At 35.6% G+C, this 22,050-nt stretch overlaps 1 protein-coding gene across 1 annotated transcript; it reads left to right on the forward strand.

Annotated features, from left to right (window-relative positions):
• Positions 1–10,635: 10,635 nt before the first annotated feature.
• LOC116423648 (olfactory receptor 5V1-like) lies at positions 10,636–14,616 on the forward strand. Its single transcript, XM_031968717.1, has 2 exons — positions 10,636–10,645; positions 13,640–14,616. Exons 1-2 carry the CDS (start codon positions 10,636–10,638, stop codon positions 14,614–14,616), a joined length of 987 nt encoding a protein of 328 aa, XP_031824577.1.
• The last annotated feature ends 7,434 nt before the right edge of the window (positions 14,617–22,050 follow it).

Consider the following 22,050-nt stretch of genomic DNA (forward strand, 5'->3'; position numbering starts at 1 on the left):
GATATTTTTTTAAAAATCAATTTACCAAAATTAAAGATAATAATGAATCTGTAAAAGGAAATGAAGTTATCTAACAAGCTATTTGCTTTTCTTTCTCTCTCTCTTTCTATGTTTATGATAACAAAAGACTTTTTCTCGCAAGAAGCAGAGAAACTATTTATAGAATAACATATTGTAGCTCACTTGAGAAGAGTTTTTTTTCTTTTATCTTCATTTACAAGGTGGCCAAGAGATCTTGCTAAGCCCCATAGTCAAGTGGACCTAGGTCCACCCTAATTGGATGGTTCCCATTCCAGGAGTGCCAGTTTCTCACGTGGTCTGTGGTTTCTGTTTAAGGTACTGATGTAGTGCAGACTTTAGGAATGATATAGTAAAAACCCCAAGGTTACCTAGCCTTGAGAATGAAGTAGTTAGGGATGTTCTATTTCTTCCCTAAGGCTATGGGAATTTGACTTAATTTACCTTATATAACCAGGATAGAGTCCAAAAGATTGCTAGCTGGCTGATACCAGCTTGCTGGTCAATGTTAAAGGGGCTTCTGAAACTAGTGAGCATCAATAATGAGGTGCCTAAAGGTAAGTAGTGCAAAATTGGATGTTCTCCACTTGACCTAGTGATATTTTAGGGCCAAAAACACACTTCTAGAGCTCTGCCAAGAGTTCTCCACTTGACCTAGTGATATTTTAGTGCCAAAAACACACTTCTAGAGCTCTACCTAACTATGGTTAGGGTGCCTGCCAACCAAGTAAACTGACCACTCCTCAGCTCTATCTCAAAGTCAAAAAATTAGCCTATCATGACATGAAACATCTGGTTTCTCTCACTTTTCCCTATAAATTTACCGGCTTCTTTGCTCCTTGCTAATTTCTTTTCAAATTTAGCCACTTTAGCTGACTTTATAATTGGAGATGGGTCTGATCCTGCAAATTCTCTTTCCATTAAAAAAAATCCATAGTGCTTTAACTTTTTTATTTTTTTATTTTTTAATAATAGCTTTTAATTTTCAAAAAGCATGCAAAGATAGCTTTCAACATTCTCTTACAAAACCCTGTATTTCAAGTTTTCTTCATCCTTTCTCTCATCCCCTTCCCCTAGACAGTAAGCATATATGTTAAACATGTGCAGTTCTTCTATACATATTTCCACATTTATCACCTGTAAATTCTTTTGAGACACTTCAAAGGTTGGAAGCCCAACATTTTAGGGATTCCTTTCAAACCCCAACAGTACCTCTGCTTCTACTACCAACCTGTTCTCCCTTCAAATGAGTTTCTGAGCTTACATTTCTCTCCAGATCATTCTCTTCTCCTTGTTCCTTCCTGCTGCTGCTGCTGCTCGACCTCTGACCAATGGCCAGCTTCTTGGTCCCTCTTTGGACACCTCTGGGCAGAATTGCCTTGACCTAGCAGGGACAAAGATGACCCAGGAAGGATGGGGCCTCCTTCCAGCACTGAACCAGATAGCCCGTCTCCAGGCCCACCCAGGTGTACTTCCCAATTGCCAATAGCCAATGGTTTGGGGTCTCAGCCATTTTGGGGGAAGGAGGAGAAAGGAAGAGGGAAGAGGAAGAGGAGGGAAAGGAGGAAGAAAGGAGGAAGAGGAGAAGGAGGAAGGTACCTTCTGCTTTTCCATCCCCATCCTAACATCCTAGCCATCCTTTATCCTTCTTCCTCTTCTCTCCTTTCCCCTCCTTCTAATGTTTTGATCTGGCCCTTTCAATTGGCCATGTGTTCTAGGACTTTGGGATAGGGATTCTGGACTCCAGCCAGCTGTGGGGTAATGTGGTCCAGAACCTTTTCCCTCCTTGAGGTGATGTACATTCAAAGGGTCTCCCTTAGGTCTGGATACCTAGCCTTACCCCCAGCCTCAATGTTCTCTGTGATTTGTGGAAGCCAAAGTGAGAGTCCCAAGTCCTGCTGTAATCTTATCTATATTCAGTCCCTATATTCCTCTTTCTGGATGCAGATGGTTCTCTCTATCACAAAGACATGGGAATTGGCATTTGCTTACAAAATTGGTTATTGCAATGCAATATCCTTTTAGGGAAGTGGACAGAACTGAGATGTTGCAAACCGATGTTCCAAACCGAAGTTCCCCATGTTATCTTCTACTTCTACAGCATTTCCATAGATTTTATAACATCTCAGTAATCAATAAATGTAGAAGTATGTATAGAAGAATTGTACGTGTTTAACATATATTGGATTACTTGCACTCTATGGGAAGGGGTGGGGAAGGGGTGGGAGGATTTGGAACACAAGGTTTTGCAAGGGTGAATGTTGAAAATTATCTTTGTACATGTTTTGAAAATAAAAGACTATTATTTTTTTTAATCCCATCAGATATCTTAATCTCTAAATATCCATTTCTGCCTAAGAATCTAACACCCCTCTAGAGCCAAGTGGAAGATAGAATTTTAAGTGAATCTTGAAGGAAGCCAGGGAAGCCAGGAGGTGGAGATGAAAGCATGAAGTAGTCATTGAAAAGTCAAGGAGATAGGAAAGGGAGTATGTTTCTGGATCCTAAAGTGTGTTGAAGTATGTAAAATTGTAAAAAGATTGAAAAGAGAGAAAAAACGGGATTTTAACATGTAGGGGAAATAGCATAAAATTTGTTACAATGATGTTATAGTCCATAGAGTCTCTATGCAGAAAAGAAAAATTGGGTTAACACTTGCACAACAAATGAGATAACTCAAAGGGTTATCATAAGTTTGGGGAGTAAATTTTAAAATTAAATAGAAAATGAGAAAAGAAAAAAATGTCATATACACAGCAGAATATAAGGGAAGATTCAATATAAATCAATAAATATCTAATTCAAGAAAACATATAACAAATATTACATTGTTTTCAAAGCTACCCAGATTTTCTTTGCTTCCTTTGTTTTCTTTTGTTCTCTGCTGTGCACTTTTTACTTTATTTTACTCTCTTCTTCCCCCCAACCAAAAGAAGGCTACAATTAAACATGGAGATAGATAAACAGACAAATAGACAGACATAGATATTTATAAACATATATACATATATATGTTTATACACACAGATGCACTCAAACATATATATGTAAGCGTGGCCTATCCTTATTTCCTCCTATTACCTGTTTCTCTGAAGATGGATAGCATAAATCCAAGTCTTTCCATGTTTTTCTAAATCAACCAGTTTATCATTTCTAGCACAATACAGTAATATTCCATCCTAATCACATCCTAACTGAGAGACTGTTTATGAAATTTCCCCCCCACACACACACACACACATACACTTTTTTTCCTGTATTCCTTCTATTCTTGGCTACATAGGTTATATTTACACAAGAAAATTTTCATTTAAAATAATTAAAATTATCTTTCTACAATTCAATAATGCTCTCACCTCATAATATAGCTTAAGGTATGATACTGCTAAATCTACTTTACATCTTTTTGCCCTGGTTTCTTTGAAGTTCATAACTTTTTGTTGTTCTAAATTAACTTTGTGGTTATTTTCTTTAACTCAGTTAAATAATTTCTTAGTAATTTAATCATGATGACTTTGAATTAATAGATTAATTAGGTAAAATTGTCATTTAAAAATTATATTAATTTTACCTACCCATGAACAATAAGTATTACTTCAGTCATTTAGATCTGAGTTTATTTTGTAAAAAGTGGCTTATGCTTATGCTCATATAATGCCTGTGTCTGTTTTGGCAGGTATACAGGTATTTTATACTATCTAGTTATTTCAAATTGCCTAAAAACAATATTGAATAATGTTGCTGACACATAGTATAGTTTCTCTATTTTTCATTTTTGATTAAATTTATTTTAACTTTAACTTTGTCTGAGATCACTAGTATCCCTGCTTTTTATATAATAAATTCTATCTCTGACTTTTATTTTATATTTGTGTATCTCTCATTTCTATGTTTCCTGAAAGCAACATATTGTTTAATTCAAATTTTTAATCCACTATCCATTTCTGCTTTGTAGTTTTATTCATCCCATTCACATTCTAAGCTACAATTACTTGTGTTTTCCCCCTTTCTATTTTTCCTCACAATCCTACTAGTTAGCCTATCCCTCCTCACTCCTCTTTTTACTTCTACTTCTTTATCCTCCTATTCCTCATCCAACCCATTCCTCAAAAATTCCTCTCTTATCTTCTTCCCCTGTTCTACCTGTTTGTCCTCTTGTTTCTTTCTGAATTTAGAAGACTTTTATATCCTTCTAGATAGAGATATATAGATACACATATATGTATAGACACACACACACACACACACAGACACACACACATATATATAATATATTTTTCCTCTTTAACCCATTCCTGATAATAGTAAGGTTCTAGCATTACCTACCTTCTACCCACTAGTTTCTTCTGTATCAAATTTTCCTTATATGCCTCATTCATGAGATAATTACTTCTTTTTATACAGTTTTATATTTTTAGAAAATAACTCCATCACACTCACAGCTCAGCCCAAACCTTTCTTTAAAACTATCAAAATAATGCTGATTATCATAAAAGTACAACTAATATTTTCACATATAAGAAGTAAATAATTTGACTTTATTGAGCCTCTTATAATTAATCATTAATGTTTACTTTAAATTTTCCCTGGTTGTCACATGTCAAATTTTCCCTTAAGTTGTCACAAAATCCTGAAAGTCTTTTAGTTTGTCAAATTTTTATTTTTTTTTTCCATTCAGGATTATATTTAACTTTGCTGGGGTAAATTACACTTGGTTATAACTCCAGCTCTTTTGCTCTATGGAATATGTTAAAGACATAGAATTAATATATTCTTTGTTATGTTAACAGTCCTTCAATTAAGTAGCTAAATCATATGTAATTCTTATTGTAGCTCTGTGATATTTATAATTGATATTTTTTGTTGCTTCTAATATTTCCTCCTTAACTTAGGAGCTTTGAACCTTGGCTATAATACTCCTATAAGTTTTCCTTCTGAGATCTCTTTCAGGTAGTGTTAGGTGGATTTTCTCTGTTTCTGCTTGGCCTTCTTGTTCTAGAACTTCAAGGCAATTAATTTTGATAATTTCTTGTATTATTATATAAAAATTCTTTTTATCATAATTTTCAGATAGTCCAAGCTATTCATATGTTATATCTGTTCAATTTGTTCTCCAAAAAAAGATGTTTTCGAGATGCTTTAACTTTCTCTTCTATTTTTTCATTCTTTTGACTTTGTTTTATGATTTCTTGAAGATTTAGAGTGCTATTAACTTCCCCTTTCCCAGTTCTAATTTTCAAGAATGATTTCAAGATGATTCTCCCCAAAAAAAGCTTTTGAAAAATTCATTAATGAACCCCATAGAGAATTTTTTTTAGATCTGTGTGGTATTATATAGGGCTACATTTTGTCTTATATCATATTTGATCAGGATGCCTCAAAACTAGAATATAGCTTAAAGAATAAGAGAACAAAAAATAAATACATACAAACACAAAGAAGAGAGATAAAGCAATTGCAACTTATATAGCTTCCCAAAAGTAGGAAGGAAAGAAAGTAAAATTCACAAATGGGGAATGACAGTGTTAAAAGCTATCCTGACCTTGATTTCACAAATGAGACTAAACAATGAAGTTAAAAGACCAACAATCTCAGCCTGAGGGTGTCTGCTGGCTCCTTGTTGACTCTAGCCTATGGAGCTATGAACTTTCTCCCAGCAAGAAGGGGCAGCATAGTCCCTCCAAAAGGCCACAAAATTAACAGAGAGCAGCAGAGGCCTCCTAAAACCAAGCAGATGAGTCCCCCAGCTCAGGGAATAAAGCAGCCTTTCCAGAGACATCATCACAGGGTATCAGGGACATTTCATAGCAGCGTCAGATGCTCCATTTGTCCTTGCCATGTCTTTTTCACCCATGAATACTCCCTTTGTGTCTTCTCTAAATGCATGTGCTTTACCTATCTGCCCTTCCAGTCACGCCTTCTTTCCCACTTATGAGAGAGATTTTGCTGTGCTGTTGAGTTTGCTTTGAACTAGTATTTCCTCTGATTAGCTCATAAAACAAACATATCAGTAAAAGATCATGAACTCTGATTTTGAGTGAATGTTGTTTCACATTCATGCTACGGCTCCAACCTCAAAGTTTTGGGTGTTCATAGGCAAAGGAGAGCCCAAGGTGCTATGTGTACATATACTGACTAGACTATAAGCTCCATGAAGGCTTATAGGCCCCTCTGTCAGTGTCTAATACAGTATAATGTAGATAGTAGACAATAAATATTTAGTGAATTGAAGTTTAATATGCTGGATAACAAAGTAAAGAAAGATCAGAAATGTTGATAAGAAGATAAGTCCAGAAATGCTTCAAAGACATAATTTTCAGGGTCCCATTGTGCTCAAACATTCTATGAGCCTACAACCCTCAGGGAAAAAGTAAAGCCTTGTTTCTTAAGGCACTCAGGAGGAGCTAGTTCAGAGCTTCAGGAAAATAACTTCAGGGACTAAAGCCTGTTCTGGTCTCTAGGGATTGACCAGGTTAATAGGAAATAACCTGGTTTATAACTTGGAATTCATCAAACTCATGTCCCTCATCTCACACACATACAATCCCGGAGATGAAGTTAGAACAGTTAACAGAGGACCTCAAAATCCAATCAAAGTTCACTGCCAGGTGCTGATTCCATTTCTGTTCTCAAGATTAAAACAGAAGCCTTTCAGTGTTATGCTCATGAAATTAATTTTCTTCCCATTCAAGAAACCCCAGTCTCTCCTTTGTGTTTTACATCTAATTTCCTTCATTTATTTTCTTCCATTTTTTTAAAGGAGAAAATTCCAAAGCAAAAGAGGTAAGTCATCTTTTCATAAAACTTCTTAATTTTTTCTGAGTTTTCTAAAATAATTTAATTCTTTAGCCTAAAGAATCTGATTACAAAGAATATTCTCACACATAGTTGAAACTCAAGAGTAATGAGGTCATCAAATTTATTTTCAGCAGGGATTATGTAAGGTAAAAACATCTGGTTAATTTAATTGAAAAAAAAAATCAGTCAATTCAACAAAATACTCTTGTATTGCTATTATAGATGGCAGAGCAGAGTGATGGTATCACTAGATCGATGCATTAAAAAGATGAGACTGAACCAGCAGGAAGACTGCTTTGGAGAGATCCTGGAACAAGGGGAGACCTGCTTTAAGGCTTCTAGAATAACCAACGTACTTGGTGATGAGGGCCAGTAGGAGCAGTGGAAATAGGGGGAACAATAGGGAGAATGAAAAGGGGAAAATGTGAGAGATATTTTAGAGGAGGAATATACAGGATTTGGTTCCAAAAAAAAAAAAAGTAGGAAAGAATACAATTATTTTATATATGTTATCCAGAGACAGTTCAGTTGCCACCAGATAATGCTTTTTGGATGTGGGACTACCTTGGTCTCCTTCTCTAACCATGCTTGCACACTAATTTTAATATCCTAGATCTCATCAGGAGAACTTCCATAGTCTGGTGGCAACTGAACCATTTCTGGTGACAATTTGAGATACCGGAATATAGAAAAGAGAATGTGTCCCTTAACAAGAGAATGCCAAAGAACCAAAGAAATGTTTGGATTGGCATGAACCATCCAATCTCCCCTTTATTTTATATAAGGAAATCCAGACCCAAAGGGATGAAAATTATGTGCAAGGTCACTTGGTCCTTAAGTGGAAGACTGGAACCCAAATGTTCATTCTCAAGGTCAAGTGCTCCTCCCACTCCTGCCTGCATCCATCCTAAAACATCTTATCCACAGCATGTTGTTCTGATCAGGAATCAAACTACTGGGGCTTGAAATTGAGCTAGTCGATTACTACCTTTGTGATCTGGGGCAGAGCACTCAGTCAGCCTGTTTCCTCATCTGAAAAAGGTAGGGGTTGAGTTAGGTGATTTCTAAGGTCTCTTTCAGTTCTAAATCAGATCCTATAATTTATGAGGAACCTGACCATTCCTTTATAATCTGAAGAATGATCAATAGATACAAAAAGCTGAAAAGCCCTTCTGCAGAGTATCATTTCCTCCTCAACAGTTTAGAAGGTATCTCTTAAAAAAGTCAGTGGTACAGTGATAGTACCAGGTCCGGAGTCACCAAGACCTGAGTCCAAATTTGGACTCAGACATTTACTAGTTGTGTGACTCCTATTTTCTCAAAATTGTTGGGAGGATCAAATGAAATAATAACTTTAAGGTACTTAGCCCAATACCTAGCATGTAGTAAATGTTCTATAAATGTTAGCTATTATTACTAACAAGCGAATAGGAGCGCTGCAAATAGGAAAAAGTGTTTTTTTTAAATGGGGAGAGAAAGAGGGAAAAAACAAGAGAAATAGGGATGAGAAAAAGGGTGGGGGAGAGAGCGAAAGATAGAGGGGGGAGAGAGGGAAGGGGAAAAAGTGAGGGAAAGAGAGAGGGAAGAGAGAAGAGAGAAAGAGAGAGGGAGGAAAGAAGAGAGAGAAAGAGGGGGGGGGGAGAGAGAGATGGAGCATTTTCTTGGTTTGGGATGTGTTGTATTTGAAGTGTGAGGGTGACATACACTTATCTTAGAAAAATCTAGAAATGGAAGCATGGGCATAAGTAACTTTTCTAAGAAATTTAGGAGAGGAGACAGATGAGATGGTAGTCAGAGAGACTAGAATCATCAAAAGAAGATGTTTTTAGAATTATGTCTCAACGTTAGATAGGAGGTCAAGTCTACATATAAAAGGTTCAGAGAACAAATCCTTTAGGAATACTTTTCTTCAGAGATCTATAGAGGACACAATAGAAGTGGTTAGAAAGAAAAGAGAACTACAAGAATGTGAGAGCTATAGTAATAATAATAATAATAATAAATAGCTAATGTTTCTGTAGTTCCTGCTGTGTGCCAAGCACTGTGCTAAACATTTTACAAACATTATCTCATTTCATCCTTAAAGCCACTCTCCAAGGGTAAGTGCTATTATTATCCCCATATTACAGTTGAAAAACCTGAGGAAATAAAGAGAATCAACTTGACCAAGTTCATATAGCAAATAAGTGTCTGAGGTTGGATTTGAACTCCAATCTTCCTGACTCTCCTTTGTGACACCTAGTTGCCTTGTCTATAAAACCAAAGACAATATATCCAATAAACAAATATATATATATATATATATATATATATATATATATATATCCAATTAGAAAGATTGAATTAAAAGTGGTGGAAAATTCAGAGGACAAAGAGTGAAAAAAAAGGCCAGATTACCTGAAAACAAGACTCCTTGATAAGGGAAAGTATCAAGCAACAGAAGTTCTGTTAGAAAGGATAGCTTTTCTAAAATCCTTCAGAAGAGAACATGGGAATGGAGGTCTGTGTCCTCTAAGAAGGAACATGAAGTAAAGAGTACATACAACATCAGTGATGGGGTATACAGGATGAACCAGAGTAAGGTTCTACCCTAAGGTAGGTATTTTTCTTGGTAGATTTCAGAATTTGTTGCTTGTCATTGGAATTATGAATTTTTCCCATCATATATCTTAAGAGTTTGAAGCCTAGGATTTTTGTTATTGTTTTCTGCAGGTGATTTAGGGATTCCTGCAATTAGTGCTTTGTTTTCTGTATTCAAAAGTTATGGGGGCATTATTCGTTGCATAATAATGTTCCAGGTTTTTTGGGTAGTCATATTTTTCAGGGTGGCCTATGATCCTTAAGTTGTCTCTTCAATCTTGTCTTTTAGATCAGTGTGTTTTACTTACATGCAACTCGTATACCTTGCCAACATATCTCTTAATGTTATTGGTTTTTGCTTCTTTTTCAAGATTGTCATTCCCTCCAGCATATTTGCATCCTAGTCTATTGTTCCCTCTTTCACTTCTTTGGAGGAACTTATTCCTTTAGATTCAGGATTCCAGATATAGGTTTCAGGGTCACTTGCATAGACATAGTTGAAGTCAAAGGATTAAATGAGATTTTCAAGATAAAGAGAGTAAAGAGAGAAGAGAAGTGAATCAAAGCCAGATCTTTAAGGGATATCTTCCTTCAGAAGACTATAAAGGACACAGAAAGAGTGGTTTAAAAAGGAAAACTAAGACAATGTGATAGCTCTGAAGCCAAAGCTTGAAGAAGCAGCATGGAGTTTTGGAAAAGGGACTGATTTTGGAGTCAGAGGGTTCATGCTGCATTGCATGACATCTCTGAATCCCAATTTCCTCTTTCATAAAATGAGGGAATTAGACTTGAAGGTCTCCAGGTCTCTTCAGGTTCTAAATGTAGGCTTCTAGAAACCTCACTAAAAGGAAATGTCCTGAACCATTCTCCATATGTAGTGTGATTAGGACTATAACTTCCCTTTTTAGGAGAACCAGATGAAGCTAATGATCAATTCTTAAACTGAAATTAGAGTAGACAAAATGTTCTCCTATAATACTTTCATTTAGGGTGTCTATTGTCAACAGGATTTGGGCTAAATGGGTCATTAGTTGGACCCAGTGTAGACTATTCCTATGTTCTTAGATTCTCTAGAAGTACAAAGAGGTCACTAGTTTAAAAAGCTTTAGAACCACCTTTATAATCACAGCACAGCTTCTGTCCTGCCTCATCTGTGAGCTAACCTGGCTTTGGCTTCTTTCAGATCCAGGTGGGATGAAGATAAATTTGTTTCCAGCAGTGGATGATCCACTCTGAACAATGGACAAAGGTCAGTCCTCTCTAACAATTCTGATAGATCTAAAGTTTGAGTTCATTTCAGATGAGGTAAATGGAATATTGCACTGATCAGGGCTGCATTACCTTGACAATTGCATTTTATTTGTCATAAAACAATTTCCTTTCTACAGGATAAAATCTCGTGAAGTCCATTGAAGAAGCACAAGTATAAAACTCATGATATTCCATTACTCACTCTGGTGAAAGGAGATCATGAGCATAGAACACTAAAGTCACCTGGACTGGTGCAAGGACACAGGAATGTGTACACATCCCCAATCAGGGATGTCTGAGGATTCTTGGCACTGTGGTTCAAAGGGATACCTGGTTTCATTCCCTTCAAAGCCATTTATGAGCCATGCAAGAAAATCAATCTCATTCTTTTGTAATTCAACCTAATCACTTATGAATGATCTTTGCTTTTTCCCAGACTTATCCAGGGTCACATAGTTAGAAAGTTTCCAAATCCAAATTTGAATTCAGACCCTCCTGATTTTAGCCCCAGCATTTTATCCATTGCATCATAAAGATACCTCAAAATATAAAGAATATATAAATTATAATATATTATACTATACCATACCATACCATACCATACTATACTATAATATACCATTCTATACTACACCATACACTATGTAAACCTAAAGATTCTTAAGATGACTATTTTTTTAACTTGCTTTTTTTTAATTATAGCTTTTTATTTAGAAGATATATGCATGGGTAATTTTTCAGCATTGACCCTTGCAAAACCTTTTGTTCCAAATTTTCCCTTCCTTCCCCCCACCCCTTCCCCCAGATGGCAGGTTGACTAATACATGTTATATATGTTAAAGTATATATTAAATACAATATATGTATACATATCCATACAATTATTTTAATGCGCAAGAAGAATCGGACTTTAAAATAATGAATAATTAACCTGTGAAGGAAATCATAAATGCAAGTGGACAAAAACAGAGGGATTGGAAATGCTATGTAGTGGTTCACATTCATTTCCCAGAGTTCTTTTGCTGGGTATAGCTGGTTCTATTCATTATTGAACAAATGGAACTGGTTTGGCTCATTCATCTCATTGTTGAAGAGAGCCACATCCATTAGAATTGATTGTCATATAGTATTGTTGTTGAAGTATATAATAATCTCCTGGTCCTGCTCATTTTACTCAGCATCAGTTCATGTAAGTCTCTCCAAGCCTCTCTGTATTCACCCTGCTGGTCATTTTTTACAGAACAATAATATTCCATAACATTCATATACCACAATTTATTCAGCCATTCTCCAATTGATGGGCATCCATTCACTTTCCAGTTTCTAGCCACTACAAACAGGGCTGCCACAAACATTCTTGCACATACAGGTCCCTGTCCCTTCTTTAAGCTCTCTTTGGGATATAAGCCCAGTAATAACACTGCTGAATCAAAAGGTATGCACAGTTTGATAACTTTTTGAGCATAATTCCAGATTGCTCTCCAGTATGGTTGGATCTGTTCACAACTCCACCAACAATGCATCAGTGTCCCAGTTTTCCCACATCCCCTCCAACATTCACCATTATCTTTTCCTGTCATCCTAGCCCATCTGAGAGGTGTGTAATAATATCTCAGAGTTTTCTTCATTTGTATTTCTCTGATCAATAGTGATTTAGAGCACATTTTTATATGACTAGAAATAGTTTTAATTTCTTCATCTGAAAATTGTTCATATCCTTTGACCATTTATCAATTGGAGAATGGCTTGATTTCTTATAAATTAGAGTCAATTCTCTATATATTTTGGAAATGAGGCCTTTGTCAGAACTCAAGGTGATTATTTTGAAGGGTTTTATTTTGATTTCATTTGATATGCTGGTTAAAAAAATTAGCCCTGATGCAGTTTGACTTAATACATATAGACAGCCAATTCTGGGCAAAAGTTGCCAAGGAGGTAAAGTTTATAATTCACTTCCTTAATTTCTCACTTTGCTTCCCTCTCCTACTTTCTGTTCTAATGTCTCTTCCACCTCAGATCATCTTTTCTTAGTCTTATGACTAACCCTACCCCGTCCCTCAGAGCTGTGGTTCTCAAAATATGGTCCAGAGAATCCCGAGAGTCTCTGAAATCCTTTCAGAGGATATAAAAATTCACAGTTAGTTTTTATTTCTAACATGGTAAATATCTATAAATATATAACTATATAAACAAAAACTCTTTGGACAGATCTCAATAATTTTTAACAGTATAAAGATATTGAGGAGAACCACTGCCAAAGTGCTTCCCCAATGAAAATGAGTTTTGAAAAGACTGGCCTTGAGAAGAGATTTATGGGGAATGTGATAATGTAATGGGAAATGTGTGTGTTGGCTCTGATTTCTCATGCTCCCATAATGCAAACCACATATTCATGTGACATTGGGGCTTTACTCAGGCAGGCCTGGAAGGCTGTGACCTGCCTAAAACAGTTAGATAACCTACAGGTTAGAGTGGTAGCTTGGAGTCAGGTAGACCTGCCCTGAAATTTGACCTAGCTCTTTATCCTTGGGTCAAGAAAGAAAGCAGTATGATTTGACTTACTGTTTTTTTTTATATATATTTGTATCCTCAGTGCTTCGCACAGTATCTAGCACATAGTAGGCATTTAGTAAATATTTATTGACTAAATGAATGAATGTCAAACATACAGGGTTTTTGTAAAAAATAGCAGTTAATTTTAGCTTACTACAGAGAGGTAAAAGAATAGCAGTGAAGCAATCTAGTGAAAGAGAATGCTAAATTCATGAACTGAAAGTTCCAGTCAAGGTAAGGTTCCTCCCTTGGGTGGCAGTCCTTTGGTATTCATATGAATATGTGTTTGTCCATCTTTGTCCTTCCTATGCTCTCTCTGTCCTGGGTTAAGTACTTCCCATTGATTCCTGAGCCAATAATGTAAGAAAGGAGGATGAAATAGGGGAAGAGGTTAACTCTCTCCTCCTACAAACAGTGATAGCTTCTATTTTCATTGCAGCTCTGAAGGACATTGAAGAAAAGGGAAACCAAACAGTTGTCACTGAATTCATCTTCCTGGGGTTTTCCAACCACCCAGAACTGCATGGATTGTTCTTCCTGATATTTTTAGTTGTGTATCTGGTAACTCTTCTGGGTAACCTTCTCATATTAGCAGCAATCAGAATCAATCCTGTTCTTCACACCCCTATGTACTATTTCCTCAGCAACTTGTCCTTCCTGGATATCTGTTATACCTCTACCACTATCCCTAATATGCTGGTGAATTTTTTCCGAGAGAAGAAGACCATTTCCTATGAAGGTTGCCTGGCCCAAATCTTTTTCCTTATCATTTTTGCAGGCTCTGAGTGTGTCTTGTTGGCTGCTATGGCTTATGACAGGTTTATAGCCATTTGCCATCCATTACGCTACCCGGTTCTCATGAGCAAGAGGGTCTGTGGCTACTTAGTAGCTGGGTCCTGGTTGTGTGGGTTAGTGGACTCTCTGACCCACACAGTGCTGACAGCAACTCTCACTTTGTGTGGTCCCAACCAGATCAACCATTTTCTCTGTGATATCCCCCTACTCCTGAAGCTCTCCTGCTCAGACACTTCAATCAATGAAGTGGCTGTCTATGTGGCCAGTGCCATCATTGGTCTGAGCCCCTGCATCTTCACTGCTGTCTCCTATATCCTCATTATCTCTGCCATTTTGAAAATCCACTCTGCTCAAGGGCGTCAAAAAGCCTTCTCCACCTGTGCCTCTCACCTCACTGTGGTGGTCATATACTATGGAACTGCCAATATCAATTATGATCAGCCCAGCTCAGGTTACTCCCTGGATGTGGATATCTTGGTCTCTGTGCTCTTCTGTATTGTTACCCCCATGTTAAATCCTATCATCTACAGTCTGAGAAACAAGGAAGTCAAAGTTGCCTTAAAAAAATTATGTGAAGGGTTTATTTTACCCCGTGGTTCCAGTGTTCAAATCATTCCTTAACCTGGGGTCCATGAAATTGCTTTTTAAAAATTTATTAACTGTATTTTCAATATAATTGGTTTCCTTTGTAATCCTATGTATTTTATGCATTTAAAAATTTATTCTTTGCCATCACACTCTCCCTTTTGTTCCCTCATTTTAATTTTAATTTAATTTTATTTTGTCATTTTTATTTTCAAGCTTTACTTATCTAGTTGTTCTTAGAAACATATGCCATTTCTTTTTGTCTGCAAAAACCCTCTATAATCTATGTATCATATTTCTCCTTTTGGGGGGACTAAATTGCTTGAGAAAAGCCATTTAAAATCAATGCCTCCATTTCCTTTCCTTTCACTCTTTCTAAATTCTCTAGAATCTACCTTGTGACTTCATCATTCAACTGAAACTGAATGATCCCCTAATTGTGGAATCCTCTGCCCTCATCTACAGCTTTTGCCACTGTCAATCACCCTTTTCGCCCTTTAATGCTTTCATCTTTCCAGTATTTCCTGACATTATCTTCTCCTAGTACTCCCCCCACCTATGTGATCATTCCTTCTCCTTTAATAAATCATTTTTTAGTTCATGTCCTACCCTTGGATGCTCCCCCAGGGTTCTGCTCTGGATCCTCTTTTTCCTCTCTACACTATTTCACTTGGTAATTTTGTCAGCTTCTATAGATTCAACTATCCTCTCTCTGATCATGATATTCAAATCTATTTTTCTCACACTAAATTTCTCTGTTGACTTCCAGTCTAAAATCTCCAAGTATCCATTGGACAGCATGAACTGGATGTCCCATAGCCATCTTAAACTCAATATGTCTAAAACTGAATTCAGCTTCCCCCATATCATTCTTTCTCCCTAACTTCTCTTTATTATTGAGGATCCTCCTGGTTATGCAGGATCACAATTTGGATGTTACCTATGACTCCTTATGTCCAATCTGTTGCCATGGCTGGAGATGTTCTCATCATATTATCTTTTTAATACATTCATTCTCTCCTCTGATACCAGTTCTGGTGTTGGCACCAGATACCAACATACTGATACCAGACCTTTATCGTCTTATGTGTGGACTGCTATTGATCTCTTACTACTCGAGTTCATCTTTCATGCAGATGTCAAAGTGATTTTCCTAAAGACCATGTCATCCCCCTACTCAAAATGATACAGTGGCTCTGTGTTATCTCAAGGATCACATATAAAATATTCTATTATTCAGAGCCCTTCAAAAGCTGCTCCTGCTTACCTTTAACAGTTTTGTTTTGTTTTCTTTTTAATTTGTGGATTAAAACCAGTATTTCCATAACACATTATAATAGAAAAAGATGATTTCACATGAAACTGCAGATATACATAACTTTCTATTCCTTTTAAATGGTCATGTAAAATTTTCCCCTCCTCCACACCTGATGCCAGTGACCCAGTAATACTTCTTATTGTCCCTTGAGAAAGACACTCTATCTTCCAAGTCATTTTCAGTAGCCATAGATCACTCATGCCTGAATTCCTTTACCACCTTATTTCCACTTCCTAGCCTCTCTAGATCCTTTCATGAGCCACCTAAAATCCTACTTTCTAGAAGAACCCTGTCCCAATATTCCTTAATTTCTTTATTTTTTTTTTTACCATTTCCAATTTATCCTGTATATAGTTTGTGCATAACTGTTTTCATTAGACCATAAGGTTTCTGAGAACAGGGACTGTTTTGTTTTGCATCCTTGGTAAATCTTTATGTTCTCAGCATCTAGGAGAAGGCACATTCTTAGTGCTTAATGAAATGTTTATTAACTGACTAAGAAAGGGGTCCAAAGGCTTTACTGTGAGAGGGGTCCATGGCCCATAAAGAGGTTAAGAATATTTAGTCTAAATCAATATAACTTTTTCTATATAAATGATTCTTATGGTGGAAATAACAGAGAAAATTTCAAGATTGTGAGCTTCAATTAGAGCAAGGATTGAGATTTGTTTTGCCTTTCTTTTGATGTCTTCTGCCTTAGCATAGTTCATAGTAAGTCATTAATGAAGAAGCACTTTAATCTTGATGTGTTGGTAGAAAGAGAGAATCTTCATAATATTTAGAATTTTTGAAAAGTAGAATGGGTTAAATAATTATAATATAGAGCACCAGCCCTGAAGTCAGTTCAAATCTGGTCTCAGACACTTAACACTTCCTAACTATGTGACCTTGGGCAAGTCACTTAACCCCAATTACCTCAGCAAAAAGAAAAAAATAAATAAATAAAAGTACAAAGTTGAAGGTGAAAGACCCTTACTAGTTTGCAGATGCTTAACACAGTGTCCTGTGATATTTATATTTGGGAGGAATATATGTCTAAAACATCACACATTTCATACATCACACATTATATTTCTATAATATCAAGTTTTCTAATAAGCAGTGTATCTATACTTCTCTTTCATCTGTGAAATTAACATAAGTTCTTAATATGCTTGCAAACTTTTGACTTTTTGCATTACATTTTCAGACCATTTTTATCCTAGTATATTTGCAATAAAATATCATTTAAAATCTGCCATATGATTGCCTTCCTACCACTTGACAGACTTTATGATGTAAACAATTAAGGATTCTCCATGAGCCATATACTATCTTATGGCATCGATGATGAGTCAAGACTGGCAACAAGATAATAGGTCAAAACAGGAGAAGCCAGGAACAGGGCCCACGTGAATATAATTAAATAAGTTGAGTGGGAATAATAATAAGTTAAATAAGAAAAAGTGGGAAGGAAAGAAGGAAAAAGGAAGAGAAGGAGAGAAAAGAGGAGACAGGAGAGAAAATGGAGGAAGAAATGCATGAGGAAAGAAAGGAGAGAAAGAGGTCAGAAAGGAAATGAAATTAATAAAAAGTAAGAAAGTTTTTTTTTAATAATCCATTCTTAGAAAATGAAAATGAACAAACTTTCAAACAATGTGCAAAGGGACATGAAACTACTAAAAAAGAAATCCAGATGATTTATGGTTTCATTCTATCAAAGTTTTAAGATCATTTGATAATTAAAATAACAAATTATTTTCAAGAATGAAGAAAGAAAAAATGGAATGGGGAGGGTAACCCGGAGAATCTTGTATCAATGATGATTTTTCTTAATTCAACTTAATAGTCACACCTCTTCCCTCACAACAAAATTAATGAAGTAGCCCACAGCTACATTGCTGATAGAAAACTAGAATCTAATCAAGTCAACCAGGATCTTACCATTTGCCAGATTCCATTACAAGCTTTTTTGGGTGAATCAAAATTTATTTGAGAATCTAAATAAATGAAAATAGAAAATTTGAATGTTTTATATCAGTGGTTCTCAAAGTATGGTCTAGAGCAGTGGTTCTCAAACTTTTGTTTTCAGTATCTTTATCCTATGGTCTAGAGAATCCTGGGACTCTCTGAAACCTTTTTAGAGGGTCTACAAATTCAAAAATAGTTTTTATTTCCAATATGGTAAATGTCTATAAATATAATCCAGATAAACAAAAACGCTTCGGATGGATCCTCAATAATTTTTGATAGGATAAAGATAATGAAAACAAAAGTTTGAGAGCTACTGTTTTATATATTGTTGATGGGGGGTGGTTTGCTTTTTGTATTTTTTTTTTTTAGGTTCCAATAGGTCCTTTGCATCATTTACATTTAATATGGCATTAAATAAAGACCTGCCTATTTGATGTGTACTTAGTATTTTGAGGATTTGTATGAGAGCAAAAACATCAGCAAAAGTGATCCATATTTTAAAAAGTCTAAAAATGTATGCAATGCTCCATACTCTTGGACCTTCTACTTTGACCAAGAGAATGGCTGGGTACATTTCTTCATAGCTCTTCTTTGGGACCATGCTCATTCTTTGTAATTTTGCCACACTCATTTTTAATGGTTTCAGGGTTACTCTATACATTTACATTGTTGTACTAATTGTGTGTTGTTTCTTGACTTTATTTCACTCTGTAACAGATTTTGTAAATATTTCCATTTCTCTGTATTTGTCATATTTGTCAGTTCTTACAGGAATTTGTCATTTCTTACTTTCCTACCTCCCTACAGGAGATTTTCAAGCAACTTAAAGTAAAATTAATGGACCAAATAATAAAGATGAAGAAACTCTAGAATGTTTTCCCATAAAAAAATACATAAAATGAGAATGCTTCCTTTCCTTACTAATATTTGACATAAACATCAATATGGAATAGACTTGTGGGTGATAGCTAGATCAAGAATGTGATCGTTTCTCTATGAATCTGAAATGGAATTAATGAATAGATCATAGAAATGGAGAAGACTGAGGAACTAGGAAATTAGGGTATTTGAAGCAACTTCAACACATAAGTTGAAGTTCCATATCATGAAGTTAAAAGTTGGGGTCAAAAGGGAGACTATGACCCAGGCACTGAACTTATTTTTTTAAAAGGGGAAATGTTCTAAGAATCAGTATATAATAACCACAAGGCTGTGGAGTGGGAGGAAAGTTGCTGGGTAATGATGGTAAATGAAGAGTCTGACAAGAGTATTCTGACTTCATTATGGTCTGGGGGTCAGGAAGTATTAGAGAAAGTAAAACCAGTATTAGAAAGGAAGGTCAGGGATATATATATATAGTGTCATTCAAGGGGCATCAGATCCTGGTGATTACCAAAATATGAAAGGAATAAGAGAAGAGGAGGTCTAAAACAAAAGGAATTTTGTTAATTATAGACTGAGAGTTTCAGAAAGCATAGCAGAATGGATGAATAGTCTTGGAATGGGATGTTGGGTAGTTGGGATTGAGTCAAATAGGAATCACTGGATGAGAGGAACTTTGTTGATGAAGACAGGTGATTACAAGCTATCTGCATGGTTCTAGACTTGGAAAGTCTTAGCACAGCTCTTCATTGCCCAGACTTATGCCAGGTGCTACCACTGTGTCTCAGGAATATCTAAAAATAATTGGAGAGGGAATTTTCTGAAATTTTGAAACTACAGCAGTTGTGAGTGATAATGAGGTTCAAGTTGTGGCCATAAGGGAGGAAAGATGCTGGCAGGCAGACTTAAGGGACACGTTAATGATAAGTTGCAGTAGGTTGGAAGGAGTAAATAATGAATTCACAAAATAACAGACTTTATTTGGAAAAGTCCTTAGCCATTTTTTAATCCATTTGTATTTGAATAAATATCTTTTCTCACCTGTTCTCCCTCTCTCCTTTCTCCCTTCTTTCTTTTTGAAAATACATCCAACAAGCAGCTATTCAGCTTTTGCTCTGACATCCACTGATGGGGAATCTACTACCTCCTGCAGAAATCCCATCCCATTTTGGGGTAACTTTACTATGTTTAGGAAAATGTTTCTAGGTCTAAGTCTTTACAATTTCTATTCATAACTTTCATTTCTTTCCTTTGAAAGTAAATAGACCATGTCTTATACTCCTTCCACATGACAACCCATCCACTCCCAAAGACATACAAACCTTTTTAGCCCCTGTCCCCAATCCCAGTCACCAGACTGCACTAAACCCTGAGTCATGGGGATGGTAGAGATCAGCATCTGTTCATGACCATCCCAATTCTATAAAACTTTATGGAGAGATGTGATTAAATCATAGGTGGTTATTAGTGCTAAAGAAACTTGAGATGTTTCTCTTGGTTGCAGGGGCATTGATGAATGAACTATCACTGTCACCATAGGTCTGGGTATCCTTGCTTTGAATCAGTTTTCTACTTACTGCTCTCTTGGATCTTGCCACAGTGGTTTAGTTGTTGCCTTCTATAAAAGTCCCTTAAAAGTAAAATAAATAAAATAAAATAATGGGCTAATGCTCATCTATTATTTCTTCCTTAATCTTTGAAATTAAACACTGAAGTCTGAGTCAATAAACTCTAGTAGCTAACTATTACTTCCAGGATTAAATTAAAATCTTCTACTTGTCATTTAAAGCCTTTTATTAACTAGACTCTTCCTACATATCCAGGTTCTTTGTACTCCACATACTGTGACACTGCCTTCTTGCAGTTCCTCCTATAAATCACTTTAACAATAATAGTAACAACTGACATTTGTATAACATATTATTTGCCAGGCACTGGGTTAATCACTTTACAATTATCTCATATGATCCTCACGATAACCCCAGGAGTTAGGTATTATTATTTTCTCCATTTTATAGATTAGGAAACTGAGATCAGCATTTGTTTATATTTATTTTTCCCCAATTACATGTTAAGACAATTTATAACATTTATTTTTATAAGATTTTTAGTTCCAATTTTTTTCTTCCTTCCCTCTTCCTAAAATCATTGGTAATTTTAGATAGGTTATATATGTAAAACATATTTCCATATTAGTCACAGTTGTGAAAGAAGAAACAGATCAAGAGGATAAAAAACACAAAAATGAACAAAGTAAGTGAAAAAGTATGCTTCAATCTATATTCAGTGTCCATCAGTACTTTCTCTGGATGTAAGTCCTTTGTCTTGGATCATTGTGCTAATGAGAAGAGTTGAGTCATTCATGGCTGATCATTACCTAATGGTACTAATACTGTATAAAATGTTTTTCTGATTCTGCTCATTTCATTTTGCATCAGTTTTTACAAGTCTTTTCAGGTTTTTCTGAAATCTGCCTGTTCATCATTTCTTATTGCATATATTAATTGCAAATACTAATTGGATACTTATTGCAAATGCTGATAATTTATGTGGGTTTATCTTATAACCTGCAACTTTGTTAAAGTTGTTAATTATTTTGTTAATGAGTTTTGTTAGTTGATTCTTTAGGGTTCTCTAAATATACTACCACATCATCTGCAAAGAATGATAGTTTTGTTTCTTCACTGCCTATTCTATGTCCTTCTATTTCTCTTTCTTTTCATTGCCATAGCTAACATTTCTAATACTATATTGAATAAAAATGGTGATAATAGGCATGCCTATTTCATCCTTAATCTTTATTGAGAAAGCTTCTACTTTCCCCCATTACAGATAATGCTTGCTAATGGCTTTTGATTTATTACGCATATAATTTTAAAGAATGCTCCCTTTAATCCTATGCTCTCTAGTGTTTTTAACAGGAATAAGTGCTGTATTTTGTCAAAAGCCTTTTCAGCATCTTTTGAGATATCATATGGTTTTCCTTGGTTCTGTTATTTGATATAGTCAATTATATTCATAGTTTTCCTAATATTGAACCAACTCTGCATTCCTGTTATAAATCCCTGATGGTAGTATATAGTCTTTGTGATATATTGCTGTAACCTTTGCTGGTAATTTGTTCAAATTTTTTTCATTAATATTCATTAGAGAAATTGGTCTACATTTTTCTTTTTCTGTTTTATCTCTTCCTGGTTTAGGTATCAGCATCATGTGTGTATAATAACAGAAGTGTGGTAGAATTCCTTCTTTGCCCTATTTTTCCAAATATTTTATATTTTTATTCTTTAAATATTTGGCAGAATTCACTCATAAAT

This window comes from Sarcophilus harrisii, chromosome 4, assembly GCF_902635505.1.
Source record: "Sarcophilus harrisii chromosome 4, mSarHar1.11, whole genome shotgun sequence".
NCBI lineage: Eukaryota > Metazoa > Chordata > Mammalia > Dasyuromorphia > Dasyuridae > Sarcophilus > Sarcophilus harrisii.